Source organism: Lissotriton helveticus, chromosome 4_1 (genome assembly GCF_964261635.1).
Source record: "Lissotriton helveticus chromosome 4_1, aLisHel1.1, whole genome shotgun sequence".
Lineage (NCBI taxonomy): Eukaryota > Metazoa > Chordata > Amphibia > Caudata > Salamandridae > Lissotriton > Lissotriton helveticus.
Window position 1 is genome coordinate 1,015,883,464 of NC_136063.1, and position 18,950 is coordinate 1,015,902,413.

Below are 18,950 nucleotides of genomic sequence, written 5' to 3' on the forward strand. Positions count from 1 at the left end.
GTACCCAACTAAAGATTTAACTCCAAAATGGAAACGCACCTGGCTCTCAATGGACTGCCGCCTCTGCGGGCAAGGAGACGAAATAGTGATCCACTTACTTTGTATTTGCCCGGCATTATCATTCAAACGGAAAGAACTGTTGCGGCTGTTAATGAAAAAAGAGCAGATAAGGACTTGTAGATCTGCAGTAATAAAATGTTTAGGAGGGTCAACTGTGCAACTGGCATGAAAAGCATTAACATTTTTAAGACTAGCTGCAAACGTACTAGAAAAGAGAGATATAGAACTAGAAATGGCTAAGCAAGTAATGTGAAAAAGTTTAGACAATTACCGCGAAGCCAGCATAAGAATTAGATATCCCATAGCCAGAATGACTCCTATAAGACTAAAGGCACCAATTGCACTGTTTCTCTTTGTTTTATTAATAAAAAAAAAAGGTTTTTTTAATATAAATTTTAAATGAGAAGTTAATCAATTAACTTGTATTTTACTCATGAATTTTATGCCACATGTGTTAATGTGTTTTAGCGGTTAAGCCGCTCTTTTTATGATTTAAACCAAATCAAATAAAGTAATTACTAGTAATAGTGAGGAAAGCTTCCGTGCATCTCCTGGAAGGGCAGTTTTGCTTGCCTGTGTAATGTGATGTGAACAGCTCTGAACTGATAATAGGACTGGGATAGTTCTTGAAAGAATCTTGAAGGTATACGCGTCGAAGAGAGCTGACTGGGTAAGACCCTTGTCCAGTTAATGAATGTTATTCAGGGTAGAAGCGAACATGGCACTGTGCAATTTCTTGTAGTCAAAAAAGGAATGATCAAGAATTCAGGTCTATTAAAGATCTCTTATGTGTTTGTTTGTTAAGTGACAATGATGAAACCACAGCTGAAACATGTTTCGCTTTAGCATTTATGCTCAAGGCAAAAATACAATATTTACATAATTCAGGAGGCATTAAATGTGCTGCCAGTGAACATTTCAGTATTGGTTACCTAAAGTGAAGGTGCGTCTTGGTGTAGCCCAAAGTGGTGGACTACACAATACCTGCATCAGTGCATCCTTTTGGGATTGTTAGTTCAACTGTGGTTTCTGCTGCATTCAGGCTAATTGTGGATCTTCATCCATGCACTAACTTCAATATAGTCTACTGTATGGTTCTCTGAGGGGGCAGTGAGCTTGAAATATAACTGTGTATCATCATTACAATGTTAACGCTCATCTTTGCTAGCCAAGCAATCCCATCAAGGCCTGGTACACACGTTAAATAGTTGTGGTGGATATTATATGAGTGGGCGGCTCTGCTTTCTACGAATGCAAACTCTGAGATGCACTCCCACAGCCCATAAACATTGATCAATGAGACGTGATCTGACAGGCTTTATCTCAACCATTTCTGTAGCACTGACTGGTTTATGTATATTAGATTGTACACTTGGTTCATGGTCTGGGGTTTTTAGGCATTCCTGTGTGGACCAATAATATTGTGGGCCCTTAATGTGATAGTGTGACGGTTTCGTCGTTAACCACATACAGAGCAAACGCTGTGCCTCCTTTAGGTCATAATCATAATTTCTAGTTCTGAGTATGCAGTGCTTATGCTGTGTGTAGCATGTACCACAGCTGTTGGGTTACTTGTAAGAGCAACCTGGATGCCTTGAGTTATGTGCTCATAATTACCAGTGCTGTGAGATAACACCCAAGGTGGACAACCATTACAACGCAACTATTACAACGACATACCATTACCACGCAACTATTACAACGCAAGTCATTACAACGACTTGCGCTGGGGGGCGCTCTAGGATAGGGAATAGTTGAATTTACTATCCAACATCTTCCCTACCATCCATGGGGACTGGAGTTGGAATAGTAAATTAAACTATTCACTATCCAGCACCCCCCAATGCAAGTCGTTGTAACGACTTGCGTTGTAAAACTTGCATGGTAAAGGCATGCGTTGTGAAAGCATGCGTTGTAATGACATACATCCACACCCAAGCAGTTCCATGCAATGATGGCTTAAACCTATTGGAATGGGGAATGACTGTGTGAATATGGAATTACTGTGCAGTATTCTGCACTGCGTGTGTTAACCCTTTAAGTGCTTCCGTCGGCCAACGGTCGTCACGGGCACTACCTCCCCAGTGCTGCGTGCGACCGTTGGACGTCCAGTTCAGCACTGGATAATGGACAGCGCAGCACTGGGGAGGTATGTTTACGAGCTCCTAAGGTGTTAAACCCTTTTCCCCAGTGGTATGCCTCGCACATTTACCACCTGCTCTAAGCAAGTACTAAATGTGTGTAGGAGCTTCTGTGTACAGTAGTGTGAAGGCAGGGGGGTGGGTAAGCCAAGGGAGGTAATGAGTAAATCAGTTCAGGTAGGGGGCATTGAATGTTACCCCCTTCCTAGAAAAATAAGAAAGAATTGAGCAAGTGTTGACTGTTGTTTCAGCCAAAGACTCATGTGAGGTTACTGGCTGGAGATACCGGCTAGTAAAATCTGTTCCCTAGGGTATGGGAACACCAGCTGTGATCGGGTGGGGTGGTATCCCACCCAGAAATAATGCTCCTCCTGACTTGTAATCACGACTTAAGTCTATCTAAGTCCCGGTTTGTGTGCCACCATTCTGGCTGTGTCCAGGCATGGGCACCTTAAGGGGTGAAGCTCGGTATACATAGTTGTCATTTACTTACTAATATCCCTTATTATTGGTGCTGGGGGCTCTGAAATGTGTAATTGCTGGCTGTCTGATTTGTGCTTGTGAGCAATGCAATATTCATCTCTAGCGCAGGGCTTTGCTGTTGCAACATAGAATGTGGCACTGCCTCAATTCAAGGCTGTGGATGTTTAAGCAATCGTCTCATTAACGCCATGGTGTGCATGATAGCTGAGAGCATGGAAAAATAGCAACCCCCAAATAGAGTGGGCTTTATGATGGCATGAAGCTGCTAGTCCCATGGTAGCTGGTCTATCAGCTAGGTGTTTCAAATATCGAAGCAGGCGAGGCTTCACATAACGAAAACAAAGCAGTTTCTTCACCTCTCCATAAGGTGGAAAAACCTAGATGTGGGTGGTTGGGAACCCTGATGACTTTTGGGGGTTTCCCATTGCCACCCATCTCTGGGTGAAATCCTAGACCTAATTCTCTAATGTCCTAGTAAGTATTATGTGAACTGTCGACTGCGACCGGTAGAAATCAATGTTATCCATCTATCTTTAGAGGGTACTGTCTTTTTTACCTTGCTCTTGTCCTTCTTTCACAGAATATGAAATCGTGGCTGTTCAAGAGGTGGACAGCAGTGGGGACCACATCTCACATGAAGTTACTCACCATCAAAGAATGAAAAGATCTGCCCAGAGCTTAGAAAGCTACCAGGTTCACTTTCGGATCCATGGATTTGGCCAGGATTTTAACTTGGAGTTAAAACTTTCTGATAGTCTGTTGGCACCTGGATTTTTAATACAGACACTTGGGAAGAATCAAACAAAAAACATTCAGATGTTCCCAAGTGAGGAGTTTTGCTTTTACCAAGGTTCCTTGCGGGCGCAAGAGAACTCATCAGTAGCACTTTCAACATGCCAAGGCTTGGTAAGTAAAGATCAAGACAACAAAAGTGTTTGAACATAACATTATGTGAATGTGTTTATCACAATTTTTTTAATTGATGCTCCTCACATTCGCCTAGGAACATACACGAGTGTATCTCATCAACATTACCCCAAAGCAGTTGTTGTCAAGCTGACATCCTTCATTTTATCAAGTGTGGTCTAAACAGATCAGCCATGTTTGTAGTTCATAGAACATCCTACATCAGAAGCACAAGTGTATTTGGTTGGTAGTCCGGGGCTGGCAAGTCAGCCGTGTTACTGGATGAGGTGGCCTTTCAGAGCACCTTTGAAGGTATTGTTGGAGGAGAAGGTATTGAGTGAAGGACTGGAACATTCCCATTTCAGTGGGATGTATATATATATATTTATTTTTTTATTTTTTTAACAAACGCTAATTTTGACTATCGGCTGCTTACATTTTGTGGAAAAATATGACTTTCCATCTATCCATGGCTTGTGCATTTGTGAAATCTTGTAGTTACTTATAGGACATAGATAATGCACATGTATTATTTCATATTGTGTATGTGTTGAGCATGGCACATTGTGCAAGAGTGGAAGGCTTTCATTCCCAGGAAAGGACGCCACTGTCTTAAGTAGGCTGTCCATGTGCTTCATTCTGTATGCTGTGGTGGACGGAAGCAAAATGTGAATGACACTGCAGAAGACCAATAGATAAAGTGGGTCAACTGAAAGTCTCAGGAAGTATGTATAGTATACATGTTATTTTTAACAGGCAAAAGGTCTTGGCTAGCGCAAGACCAACCAATAATGAGATGCAGGAGCAGTGGGAATATAGCGCGTACTATTCTCAGATCTTTGACTGCAGCCAATAAATCACTAGTTACCAGCTTTGAAATATTATTTTCTACCCCTGAAGTGTACTGTGGGTTCCTGATTGGACCCGAGATCTCCTGGACCTGGAGGGGCCCCTCTCGTCCTGAACTGTGTATTGCAAAATTATTAGGGAGCCCATTAGTTATTTTTGTCACTTTTGGTGGATGGTATTTGCTTTTAAAATATCTAGTGGTCATGTTGAAATCAAGAATGAAAGTTTGATTTAGCTCTCCAAAAATGTTAATGTATAGCTTCTGATCTGCAAATTACACATGAATCGCTGCAACAAGCACATGAACCTGCTAAAATATGATACTTGGATTATAGAGTGTGACATGCAGCTTTCACAAGGCTCAGCAGCACACATGTTCACATTCCTTGACTTTTTATGACAACTTAGACCTATGCTAATCTAATAGCACATGAGTATCTGTAGCAGGAGTAATAATCACTCTACCCAGAACTTGCTTCATAGAAACCGGTTGCTGCAGTGGGCACTTTAACCTTTTCTGCTATACTTCAACAGAAACAGAAATGTCATGAGTTTGAATCTCATTGTGGCCAACACACAGTTTATACGCATCTAGGATAGATAAAATGTGTATTTCTCAATTGGGTAATAAAAACCTCATCATTTATACCGCAGTTCAACGGTGGTAGAACTTACTATGGTAAAGAAAAAGTAGAGGAAGCACGTGTAAGCACCTGTAAATGTTTGTATCATGATTGGTTTGTTTTAAGACCTTTGCAACTGTGAAATCCATAAACCTGAGTACTAATCCAACCCCACCTGATTAAACGGCTAGTTCCGTTCTGTCCCTGTATCTCTGATCGAAAATCTGTCAGTGTATGGCTCTATAGGAAACAAACTAAGCTCAGAATGCACTATATTAACTCACATTACAATGCCAATCCTTTTGGCTTTTATATTGAACAGATGGTTGCAAGCATATAATACACAGTGGTCGAAGTGGGCGGGATCTGCAGTGCAGAGCGTGTCCCTACTTCTTAAACTCAATAAATTCCGTTCCCCTACTTTTTTATTTGTAAACATGCGTCCCAGGACATCAAAAATAATCAAGGACTATGGATAAGGCTCTTCTTTTGTGGCCTTTCGGTGACAGGTGGGCATTCAGAGAAGAAAAAGGACTCTGTCTTTTCCTTCTTGCCCAGAGAACACAAGGACAGTCTCCACTACTGCACTCCAGCTGCCAGCCCCCCTTTCTCTCTTTCTTCCTCTTATTCCTTCTCTTTCTGTATAGCTTCTCCTCATTTACTGTAAACCGCGACTTCAAGAAACAGTTATCACACTCTTTCCTCCCTTCGTTTACTTTTTCCCTTTGAAATGGATCCCAAAAAGAAAAACCCTTTTGTTGTAAATTAATTTTTTTATTTACATTTTTCTATTCTAAAGTGCATCCTCGGGAATAAACGGGTCAAATTATAAAACAAAATAACTAAATAAAGCAAAACAGAGTGATCTTAAAGTGGCCAGATTGATTTTATTCATATTGGAACACATTAGGTCACTTTACAGAGTTTGCCAGTGAAGCACTACTTTTGTTTTCTCATCTTTCTTTAAACAGCATTGTTTTCCCAAGGTGGGAAAGTGCACCATTCATGGAGGTACTGCAATGTATGATTGATGTGTGGCTTGGAAAACCTAATGTGTACTGCGACTCTGTTTTCACGGATGTGGTCTTTTTAAATTGAAACGTGTCCCTTCTGGGCCCTGTCAGGGGTGTAACACAGGCCCCCGCATCCCCCGCAGTGCGGGGGGGGGGCCCAGAGGCTGCAGGGGGGGGCCCAGGGGCTGCAGGGGGCCCCCTCAGCACTGTACTCACACCAGAGAGCGCCGGATTAAATCCGGAGAGGGGCCCCTCTGTGTATCTTGCAGGGGGGCCCCCAAGACTTTCGTTACGCCACTGGGCCCTGTAGTCATGTCCTTAACTTTTATGGCAGAAACATCATCATTGATTTCTGAATAAGGAGTGTAAAAGCATTTTGGTAACCATATTGTTCCTGCTTACATTTCACATGCTTAACTTAATCTTGCTTTCCCTATGAGTGTTTGCTTTTTTTAGGACGCTGTCACTTAATAAAATAATGTGGAGTAAGTTGATTCTGTCGGGTAACAGAAATGATTCTTGGTATACTCTATAATAACCAATGCAAAACAACAGTACTCAAACCTTTCAGTAATAATCAATAAAAAAGGAGAAAAAAACAAGGAACATGAATCACCAACACACCAAATTTGAATGGATCACAGTTTTTAGGCAGCATCTTGCTCTTGTCTAGTGTGTAATTTGAATTGAGTTACATTCAGGTGTTTGCAGCGGGGCACAATGGGTTTTAGTTGAAGGCAGTGCATGTTTCTCTCAGTGGGACAGTATGGTGTTCAGTGGAGAAGAGGATGTGGCACTATGGTCGGAGCTGTCAAATGTGGAACTGGGGAACCAGGTTCAGCCTTCATGACCAGTCCTCAGACCACTCTCCTGAGGGAGCACATTCCTATGCTAGACCTCAGAAGGCATGGTGTCTTATCACCAGCAGTGGTCCCTATCGGTGGCAAGTGTGAGTTAAGCTTGAAGACCTGTCCACCAGAATCCATACTGAAGTTCACCCCCAGTCTTGCTTGCAGGCCTATAAAGCAGCACACTCTAGAGCGGCAGTGACTTTGTCACTGAGGTCTCAGGACCCTTGAGAAGGGCCAGCTCTAGAGTGGTGCGACCGGTGTGACTGCAACGGGCGCTGACTTTGGGTGGGGGTGGCGTGCAAGTATATTTTGGTTTTAAAAGCACTTGCTGCCTCCTTCCTGGCCTCCAGCAATTTTTGGCAACAATAAAAATGTCATGATAACTCTGGTGGTTAATGTTCTTCCTAAAGAGAGATTGGAGTTTGGTCTAGTGGAAGTTTTTACTCCTGGAAAGGTAGCACAGAAGGTTAATGTGCCCGCTGCAAAGAACGTACCATGCAGATCACAAAGTGCACATAATATAATTTGGTCAGTGGGTTACTGCTTTTGTCCGAGAGATTCTTTTGTTACTTGCAATTTGTAAGTTAAAATCTGAACATAGAACAGTGAGCTATTAAACTGCCTACTAGCACGGTTGTCATGTGACTGCTACACCTTGCAGTCCATTGTCTTATGTAGCATTTATTTCCTACACAGTGATTTACACAAATATAACTGATTGTCTCTGTGTAATGTGTGTGATGTAAAGTGCTCTGATACCCTACACTGGTATGAGTGGCGCTGTAAATCAAATTAAATGCATCTGAGAGAGAGTGTGGTTATGGAGACTTGAGGGGCACTGTTAAAGGGTGGTAGTGAAGGAATCCGTGGCAGAGGTAGTCATTGGGGGGGCACCGACAAACATTGTTGCACAGGGCACCACCAGCGCTAAAGCCGGCCCTGCCCTTGAGGCCAGTCCGCCTCACCCATTGGTACCTTTATTGGCATTGTTTCAGCAATAGTAGCTGCAAATCACCAGGGATCGGCAAAGCAGAATTTGCATGCACACCAAACTAGGTTTGCTGGCTTCACAGTCTCTCTGCTTCATGCACAAGCACTTTTAACATGTGCTGCTTGCTTTGGGGCCACTGGAATTCTGCAGCAAAGGAGAACGAAATTATGCTGCAGTGTTGACTAAATTACGCAGTAAACAAAGGCTGCAGCATAATGCAGTATATTTTCTGATAATTTATTATGTTGACATGTTTACACATGCTAACAATCTACGGTGAGATTTTGCCTTATTAGTACCTGTGTCACGTATAAATGCAGCAGTGAGTAAGGTGATCAGTCAACCTTCGCAAAGGGCTGTTCACTTCGCAGCAACACTAGTCACATTTTCTAGTACCTTTTGATCCGTTTGAGCTACAAACAATTTAGTTAAAATTGTCAGGTTATGTAGCAGATGTTGTATTAAGTGGCTAATATGGCAGAACCATAATTATATAGAAAACATTTGCAAACTAGGCTATTTGTCATTCATGTTTGAACTTCTCTTGTGCAAAAAGTAGAAGTGCTGATGACAGAAACTCCATGGCTCGAAGACAAATGGCTTGTGCTTCTACTTTTAAGCTTGTATTTGGGACATTCTGTGATTGGAAAAATATCCCACTTTGTGAATGTAGTTTTAATTTCAGTACCTCATATTAAACCTTAAATAATCATGTGTATCCATTGGTTGATGGGATGTTTTGCGCATTCTGGCCACTACTCTGACTCTGCCCACTGATCCAATGCTCGGGTTATTACCGCCCTCTGATTCTCCGCCCACACTTCCCCCTCCTTTTTTTTCTCAAATTCGACCACTGATAACACACAGAAGCAGTGTCTGCCCATCCCACAGTACTGAAGGGGTCAGGTGAGGGCCAGGCTGTGCTCATACATGCTCCCTGACCCCTATGCTTGCAGCAATTTTACAGAGTGCAGATCTATACCCTGGGTAGAGCGCTGCTACCTGAGGTCAATGCTTATGAGTGTAAAATAGTGCTGCTGTTTGAAACAAAGACTTACCTTGTGTATAACACTTTTCTGTCTGAAGAATTTACTTGTAAAATCAGTAGATTTAAGACAACTCCGCTATCTACAGCTAATGTCTAAACATTCCTTACCTCTTTTGGAGTAGCTTTTCTGAGATCCTGCGGAGTATATCAGATGTCTAAAACAACATTTTTGGGTCGGAGTGATGTTTTGTTTTATGCTGTGAGGCCTTTGCAAGGGGCGGGGGTGCAATTAGACAGGGTGCTAGTGCATGGTTCAGTGGAAATATGAAAGGGGTCTCCCTAAGACATCTTTACGCCACTGTTCAGTTACGAAATTTAAATGAGAGTGACGAAATGATGTAGGCCACACTGCTGGAATTATGTGGAAGGGAGACCCACAATATTCAAATATGCTGACTAAATTCCATGGCAAGAAAGGGCAAACTATGCAGTGAGATGAGACACACTTTGTAGCAGTATTGTTTGTTGTGTGTCACTTAACAACTAAATACAGCAATCAGCAAATGAAAATTAACCAGTTACATTTGCCCGTCGGCCCGCAGTGCACAGCAAAACTTGTTTAAGTAACTTTTGATCTGTTTCAGTTAGAAAGAACCTTTTTGCTTTGCTAATGTCTGCAGATTATGCAGCAGTTGATGGATTGATTGCGTGTCAACTGCAGAAAATCAATTATTATGTGGAAAATGCCATGCCACAGAATGATGTGATTCCAGTGGCCCCGTTTTTAGAGAAGAATAAATGTCCCCTATGTTGCCAGATAATGTTCCTGCAAAAGCTACAATATTTTATGTGAGCAGAATGATCCTGAAATAGGAGTGGCACAAGCACTTGTAAAAGCCCTCTCTTCTGCCGCAGCGTGGAACATGCCAAGAGATTTGACCTTCTCCCTGCACTACTGAGACCTGACACTCCCTGTCTGGAGGTCATAGACAGCATCGGATTGGTAATGCGGGCAGTCGGGCAATGCCCAAGGGGCCGGTATCCGAATTTCTGCTCTGGGTTGCTTTATTGAGCAACCAGGGGGCTGATTTGGGCGGTTTCTGCATTGCCCGATGCCGCCAGCTGCCCAGTGGGTGCCTGAGTGGCCTTTCTGGAGGCAGATGGGCGTCCATTACCTCCCTTTTATCAACGGCAGAGGTGTCACTCCCTTTCTCTCACTGGGCCGGCCAATTAATGTGTGCATACACAGAGTGGGGGCAGGGGTCCTGAGCTTAAGTCCCACACTTGTTTTCCGGTGTGTTTCACCATTGTAAACTAATCTGTGTGTGTTTGTTAACCCCTGCCCACCTTTTATAATAAAATTTCGCAGAAGCAGTGGTTTACGGGAACGCAATATGCAAATGTGGGCCACTTTTGTTTTGTGTGCCCGGGCCGATTTGTAATCCCAATCCGACCCTGGTCATAGAGGGAGGGGCACCAGCACCTGAAAAATCACTCATTTCTCCCCAGTGCAGGGTCGGCTGAGAGATCTAAACTTTTGTCTGAACTACCGAGATCCAATACCCCTAATAGGAGGCCATACGGAGTGGGGTACCAGTGCTTAAAAATGCCTGCCTGGAGGCCATACGGGTAGGGGCACCAGCCCTTGAGAAGGTGCTAATTTCTCCGGCATCCTGGGCTGCGCACAGGATGTGCTTGGGCCTGGTCTTGGCCAAGAGCAGACCAGTCTAAGCCCAGATGAGGCTGTGTTTGGCCACCCCTCTTGACTGCTTAAGGCAATATCACATTGGCACATCTACTGTTAACTTTATTTTACCAATACCATGGGTACAATAAACGTGTGTTGAAGAAAGTCTAGAAGAAACACAAAAAGCATTATGTCAAGCCATGTCGACTCAGACAGATATCAGATTTAATTATACGGATGATGAGGGGATTGTCAGGAGTCAAGCATGGAAAATACTGGCTTGAGGCATCATTCTATTATCATCCCTTGTGTTCTCAAGGCTCCAAAGCCATTGAAGAGAAGGCTACTCAGTGTGTTGCAACGGAGCCTTTAGGGCCTCCACCTGCCAAGAAAAACAAGCATTTGCAATGCAACAGGTCTCGCATTTACGAGAGTTTGAGCTATTGGCATTTTTAATGACAATGCCTTTTTATTTATGTGTTGCTTTTAAAATAGATAAATAAAAGGCATTGTCATTTACTATGCCTATAGCTTAAACTCTGGCAAATGCGAGACCTATTTAATTGCAAATGCGTTTGTGCTACAAACATTTTTAAAAACCTTAGGAGCGAGCGTGTCCTGCCTGCAACAGCAGTCAGGACAAAGCAATTTGAGAAAATAGTGTGTAATTAAAGCCTACCGAGTAACAACACACGTAACCGGGGGTGTCGCCATGGGGGGGTTACAAAACAAGACAAGGCAGTACTAAGGAGGAACTACTAAGCCTATTGACCAATGAACAGCCTCAGTTTACTGAGGGCAATGACACATACCAATGAAAAATATGAGCAGAGAGGGGGAGGAGCTTCAAGTCCCTACCTGAAACCAGCATGCCTCGCAGATCAGCGCATGCCTGCCCAGGCTCGACCTAAAAAGTACCCTGTACCACCAATTTAAGAACTAAAGGTCCGACTAATCTATCCAAGACATTGCTTTGTACTCCGGATGTTTGCACAGAGAATAGTCCAAATCTTTTAACACATCTTGAGTAAGTGTTGCACTTAGGACTAAACTAGTATGTCAAAGTCCTTGAAGGGGCTATCTAGATACAGCTAGACAGTGTGTATAGAAAGCTGAAGACAATAAATCAGTCAAAATACTTTTCTTCGGCTATCATGACCATAAAAAGACCTCATATGATAAATGCACATTGCAGTTCAAAATACAGAAAAATTCATTTGCAAACAGGAAGAGGAAGACTACAGAGCTGGATGAGCTGAAATCCTTAAATCTCGGCACACATAACTAATTACAGGATGACACCCATGGTAGAAATGGTGACATTTTGATCACATCCTCTATATATGAGAAGGTCGGCCTCAGAGTAGGCAATGATATAAGCTGTACTTCTAGGGACTGCTAGCAATCTACCAAGGTATTAATTGTCAATGGTTTGCAAAGTACCACAGACCACATAACCCCACTTCCGACAACGTAGGTGCCAGAAAAAGGAGTTTACCATTGTACGAAGAGAATAATTCTTTAACGGGCTTTTGTTTAAGCCTCTTAGCAAGTTTGTGACCTCAAAGATAGCGGTCACATCGATGGTGAATCTGCAAAAACGTGGACCATAGGTAATGAGGTATGATTTTGTGTGATTGACCTTAAGCTTCAAATCTCCAACAAACTTTTTAAAAGAGTCCAGCAGAAGCTGTAGCCCATTGTCTGCACACCACATGAGCACAGAGTCGTCTGAGTAAAGAAGAACGGGCAGAGATTGGCCCCCTGTCCTAGGCTAATCCTTACCTTTGGCAGGCAATACTTGGCCAAGAGAACTTATATCAAAGAGGAATATTAAAGGAGCTAATAAGCATCCCTGTCTAACCCTCTTTTGGACCTTGAAAGGGGACATACATTCCCCGTCGGTGCCATACCAAACTTGAGCTAAGACGCCCCAGGGCAGACTCTTAAGCAGTGCCATCAGAGATGTATCTACCCCAGCTTTACTCATTAAGTCCCTCAACCGCCCCTCTCCACCAGGTAAAATGCACTAGAAAGGTCCATGATGGTTAGGTGTAGTGAGCCTCCCTTGGCCTTAATGTACTTTCCTATGATCGGGAACAGGTTGAGGGACTGCTCGACTGTGCCCACACCAGGTTGAGAGCTGACCTGTACTTCAGAGAGGAAACCTTTATCTTCAGCCCATTCTTCTAATTTCTGGAGAATCACCGTTCCTAAGATTTTAACAGAAGAGTCCAGGAGGGAAATCAGGCAATAGCATGTTGGTCTCCCTCTGTCACCTTTATTAAGAATAGGTGCTATGATGGATTTCCTCCAGGAAAGGATATTTTGGCTGTAAGGGCGGCACAGAACACATTTATCAACAAAGGAGCACAACAAATTGGCCTGGGGCGCTCTGTCAGCAGCGGTCATTGAAATAGCCAGAATTATGTCACCGACGTCAGTTGAATGGACGAGAGAGTTACTGCCACTCATAGAATAAACCTGGTGGGTTAGGCAGCTTCTCTTCAAAAATACTAAAACAATGGGACATCCAGTCTTCTGGGGAAACATGGTATTCAATTTTAGAATTTTTGTATTCAGCAAAATGAGGACGGTTTATCACATCCCAGTAAGCCTTGTAGTCCCCAAGCTTTGCAGCTACTTGTAAATCGTCCTAAGCCTTCTCACTTATTTCCTTTTTTCTGTTTTCAAGAGTCATCTTCTAGGCCCTCATACCAAGCCTAATATCCTCTATATTTCTGGGTTGGGTCTTAATTGCCAATTTTAAGCCCTTGGAGGCAGCAGAGCAAGCGTGATTGAACCATCAGTTGGGGGGTTCAGTAAATGATTTCTTGGTGAACAGGCTGGAAGTTGTTTTACAAAGATGATTTAAACTTTCCAATATTACTTGTGGCTCAACTAAATCAGATAGGCAACACAGCACGTCAGCCCTTCTCTCATTAACTAAATAAATGAAAAACATTCCCTGATCCATATTTTTCCATTTACTATGTATCCTCTTGTTTTTTGCTATTCTGCAAATTGGAGGCACAAACAGGGGCAGGCATTTCAATAACTGGAAAGGATAAACAGATAACAACTGGGTTATGATCGCTAATGCGGATGACAGGATTGTTGATTCCGTGACTAGGGGAATCAATTGAGGAGAAAACGTAAGAAAGTAAATGGTGGACCCTTCACCTCTCTCTGTAAAGGTTGGGGGAGTTCCACGCTGTTGTTGACAAAATCCAGGTTAAACAATACAGTGTACTTAAGAACAATCTGGTTCAGCTTTTCCCCATAAGGATTGTATAGAAAATCAGAGAATTTCTCCCCCTGCAAGTCTTTTAGACCGCAAACGCGATCTCCGGGTAAGGGGCATTTTGTTATGTTACAATCTTCCAGCCGTATAATAGTCACCCTATCAGAGTGACTCTCTAAGAAATCAGAAATTTAAAAAACGAATGCCCCAAATCAACTCAACTAGGAGATTTACAAAATAATGAAAATGAAAATTGACCAAAAAAGGGTGAGGAAGCCTGGGAAACATAACTGCAGTTGAGGTACAGCCCATCAAAGGTGCAACCATGTACCCCATACACATCCATACCTTTGAGGGCAGGCCATGCCTCAAACACCACCCTCTCCTGCTGGGCACACCGGTGGACCCCCCAAACACCACATTGCAATGGTTGGGGAGGTGGGGTTCAATGACTTTGCCACGATGCCGCGCTTTGCCACCATAAGAGCCATGCCGAGGAAGGGCTTTTCTGCCCGGGTACCCCCGGCCCCCACTGTTATTTCCAGAATATCAGGTTGGGGGAAAGGGGAACCGTCCACCCCAGCATCTCTGTCAGTTCTTTTGTTACTGTGGCCCAATATGTTTGTGCGGCCACACAGTACCAGGTCATGTGGAAGAAATCTGCGGGGCAGTCGCGGATCTGGGGCAGGTGACCTCTGGTCATAGGCCAGCCTTGTACAGGCGTGAAGGGGGAGGTAAGCTGCATAGAGGTAGTAGGTTTGTACCAGTCACAATTTGGAGGAGATGGAGAGCTCGCGGGGGGCCATCAGGGCATTGCACCCATCTTCGTCCTCTAGTGGGCCTACCATACCCTCCCACCAAGTCTGGAGGTGGTGGAGTGAGCCGGGGGAGTTTATTATGAGGGTACAGTACATTTGTGAGACCCCTCCATGCATCAGGTTACCCATGAAAATTTTAGCTTCTTGCGGGTTGAATTCTGGGAGAATTTCTGTGATGCTTATGTGTGTGTGGCTAACATGTCTAACCTTGAGATATTTGTAGAATTGAGAGCGTGCAAGGGTAAAAGTCTCCTCCAGATTAGTGAAAAAGCGCATGTGTGCTCCCGACCGTACGTCAGCAAGTAGGGAAATCCTGATGTCTTTTCACGCCTTGAAGCCCTCGAGGGCTACCACTTTCTTCAGTCATGTGCCATTATATAGAGGAGGTTGATGTGTGAGTTTACCATCCCACTGCATGTGGCATAGGGTGGCGCGTCAAGCCAGGAGCACTACTCGTATGACCGTGGGCATTCAGGAGGGGTTCGGGGCACCATATAGAGAAGCCTGTAGGGTAGGAAAGCTGAGCCGTGCGAGTTCTAGTCCATAGGCCGGGTCGGACCACCCCTGTTGAACCAGTCGTGGACAACAAGGATGTGGGAGGCGAGATGGTAAATGTATAGGTTGACAAAGTAAGAGTTTTAGGGGTATACGGAGTCCCCTTGGTATTCTTTGTGCCCGGTGATATTTAATCAATGTACTGTCATGGAAGAGCGGATTGATTTCACATATAGATAGGTAGAGTAGCTGTTTGATGTTTTTTTCTTTGTACCGGTTATTAGTGGATTGTGTCATTTCCTCATGTATAAGTGTGTAAATCCGGCTTGCAAAGGTGAATGTTTCAGCTCTTAAATCCGTGATATTAGAAATGTCTTCATAGACCATTTTTTGTAGGTGGTGTGCTGCGCACTGTCGGCCGGGAACTATGTAATGACAAAGTCAGAGTTGTGCGCGCTACAACCTTGAGTTTCAATGAAAAATTAATATGTTGTGAAGTTTTTGTGTGCTCCTGGGGCAACGTTCACCGGTCAAGGACGTTTCAACCTAATATGAAAGGCTGCACATCACTGTGTAGATGTGTCCCCCTGGGCACTGTCTGTGTCCTCTGTTCTGAGGTTTCTATCCAATATGTTAACCAATTTTTTAAATAAAGTTCATAGGCATGCTTCTTCTTAAGAAAGTTTTATTCACTTTTCTTTAGAAACGTCATCATTTTTTAATTTCATATTTGTCTTGTTTGTAGTTCCAATGCATTTCGGGTTATAAATCCTTCATCCGGGAAAAATCTGCAATAGCAACGATAGTATGAGAAACAATTATCTGTTTTTGATGGGTTAGTGGACATATATCATGCTAAATGTGTAAATGTATAGGCATTTATATAGCGCACTACTTACCCGTAGGGTCCCAAGGCGCTTCGACCGCTGCGAAACCCTTCCTGGCTTCCCTGAGAGATGGTCCCTTAATGGGTATCTACAGGGTGAGACCAGGCATCCCCGGCGGTCTGGTGGGGCCGTTAGTGAAGATGAGGCAAGCTAATGCCCAGAGTTGCCGAGTGTGATCGCTGATCAGAGTGGGCACCGAGGCGAGAGAATTATCAAGTCCGCTGACCCTGGTCCAGAAACCTGCCGCGCCGGGAATCGAACCCTGGTCCCGGGCCGTCCTCTGCTCTCGGGTCTGCCGCCTCTAACCAGTGAGCCACACTACTTCACTATGCTATTGTGAGTGGTTATCAGAATAGTAGTTTAATGTGGGATAAGAAGATGGTGCTTTTTGGGTTTGTATCATGCATGGTTATCACAATGGTGTTCTAAAAGCGAACAAACTAAAGCTAGGTACACTCACTGTGCAAAATGCGGTTTGCAATGATTGCACAGTGCATTCAGTGCGAACAGCATTTTCCCTACCGCACTACGTGTAGCTTGCATAGTGCAAAGTGCACTTCGCGTACCTACGCGTAGCGCTACTACGCAATCTATGCCCGGGGTTACTCTAGTAGCCGGCTACTCCAAATTATTCCCATGCTTGCACGTACGGATGCCCACAAAAATAAAGGTATATCAGTTTTATGGAACTCTGTTGATCCTGCTCAGTTTTTGCCTTCTGTCTTGAAGCTGAGCATGGAGGAATTCCATATTTGTCTGGAGGATGGTGGTGATTCTGCCGCATTGCTGAATTCATTCAGTGCCATTTGCCAAACAATGGTGAGTCTAACATCTCCCCTATAGACAAAGGCACCACAAGCAGGAAAGGTGGTTTGATAGAAACTACTCTCAAGCACATCATTGTGTTCTGACTACCCTTGAGAAGATTCCCCTTGATTGGGGGTATTCAAGCTATGTAGATATTTACATAAGCAGGCGATTTCTGAGAGGAAGGACTGCATAAGTCAAGATGCCTTAGAGACACTAGGGCCAGCCTCCAAATGGAATGATGAGTTCTTTTTGGAAAATAGTAAATTCACCCTATTTTAGAGATACTCATAATAGTATTATCCGTACACATTGTCTGCTGAAGAGTGGGTAGTACATTTTACTAATGTTTATAGATATATCGTTCTGGATGGGGACTCATATGTGATGTTGAATTAGGGGTGAAGAAGGGGAAATTACCGGCCTAACCCTATGCTTAATTTGTAAAAGAATAAGTGCCAGTGCTCTCGTCAGGAGGCCACTGCAGCTTGAACCACACATTGCCCCTGCCATGCTGCCAACAATAGTAACTACACAAGCACTAACCATCACACTCCTACAAGTGTGAAAATTCAGACTATTTCAGGCCCTCAAAGCTATAAAAATGGCTTGAGCGGCAGGTAATAGTGTTTTTATCTTTATTGAATGAATAATTACCTGTGTTATGGTCATCTCCAAATTAGCAAGCCAGTGCCAGCTTGTGGCAGCTGTCACAAGATCCGGTGTTGAGAATTAAGTGCAAGTGCTGAGCACTGGAAATCACCAATTCCAATTCAGCACAGTCCAAACCATTGATCATGCAGAGGTGACTGCAGCCATAATAAGCAGTCCATGAAACAAGGCTCCTGGGCTTGATGGGGTCCCAATAGATATTTTTTTAGGGAAGTTATGATCCCCTTTGCTATGATCCCCTTTGCTAGTTATAGTCCTGAGGAGTGCAGCTCAACCAGGTCCATTGTAATTGTGGCCCCAATCGATAATATTTCCTGTCTTTAGAAATGGGGATAGGGTGGACAATGGGTGTTATTCCCTCATATCTCTGATGGACTCCATGGCGAATGTCCTGGGAAGAGTCTTTTTAGATCAGTTGAAGCTATGGGCCAATAAAAAATGCCATCTTCTCCAAAGCCCAGTTTGGGTTTCCTGAAGGACCTGGTGCCAGAAAACAGTGTATGAACTCATACCTTATTATTAATAAATGCACCAGTGTGAAGAATGGTTGTATCCCTTATGGACCTAACCTTGGCCTTAGACGGTGTTCATTGGCAAATGTTATGGGAGAGGATGATCTCAATGAGAGTGAAAATCTGTTAGTGCATTTTTAACACAGTTGCACATAAATGGACGAATCGGATCCAGCCTGGCTGGTGAGTGCTCGGAACCAATTAAGATTGGGAGAGGGGGTCAGGCAAGGTTTATAGAGCTAGAGGAAAGAACTAGAGTATTGACCTCTCTCAGGAGTACCCATATGCCAGCCCCCATGTTGGAAGAGCAAAAGGGCATTAGAATTCTTCATTTGGTGATGCAGAAGTTTGAATCTTAATGTGGAAATATGTAATATATGCTGCTGCCAGTTGCAGAGATATATGTTGCGCTGTCAATTTGTCTGAATGTGGCAGATCTGTTTTAGAACAAATATTCTTTTCCTATAATGGTGTTTCAAACTAAGGTCCGTATTCTAGGATTGAGTGCAGCATAGCCTGAGGCAGTGCACCGATTGCAGTCAGACATTATCAAGATACACATCGCTGACTGCTCGGCATTCTCTCGATCACTCTGCTGTGCCAGCACACTGCATGTGGGAGCATTGCAAATGCAAAAGGCGAGTAAAACTGGATAATGAGGAGAGAAAGGGCAATGTCTTTTACAGTACACCAGTGCATAGGATGTGCCTCTGCCTGCCTTACAGCACTAGTATGCACATCTGAGGGAAGCCGATTTCAAAGATAGAGGAGTGGGTAGCCACTAAATTGCTTTCTTGTCCTACTCTGTCTTGGCTATACTCCCATGCTTAGAGCTACACTAAAGCAGCACAAAACTTCAGAACCTTTATAATGAACAAATAGTGAAGGCTTCTCTTCACATATGAGAATCACATTCTGCTGAT

General features: G+C 43.6%; 1 protein-coding gene across 2 annotated transcripts in view; it reads left to right on the forward strand.

Annotated features, from left to right (window-relative positions):
• Positions 1 to 18,950, forward strand: part of ADAMTS16 (ADAM metallopeptidase with thrombospondin type 1 motif 16) — a 1,002,496-nt gene that overhangs the window by 80,217 nt on the left and 903,329 nt on the right. The window contains exon 3 of one of the 2 annotated variants that reach the window (XM_078687616.1): positions 3,265 to 3,590. In XM_078687616.1, the coding sequence (XP_078543742.1) occupies positions 3,265 to 3,590 (326 nt within the window). Of the gene's footprint in view, positions 1 to 3,264; positions 3,591 to 18,950 lie in introns of those variants that run through there. The other variant, XM_078687617.1, reaches the window with a different exon arrangement.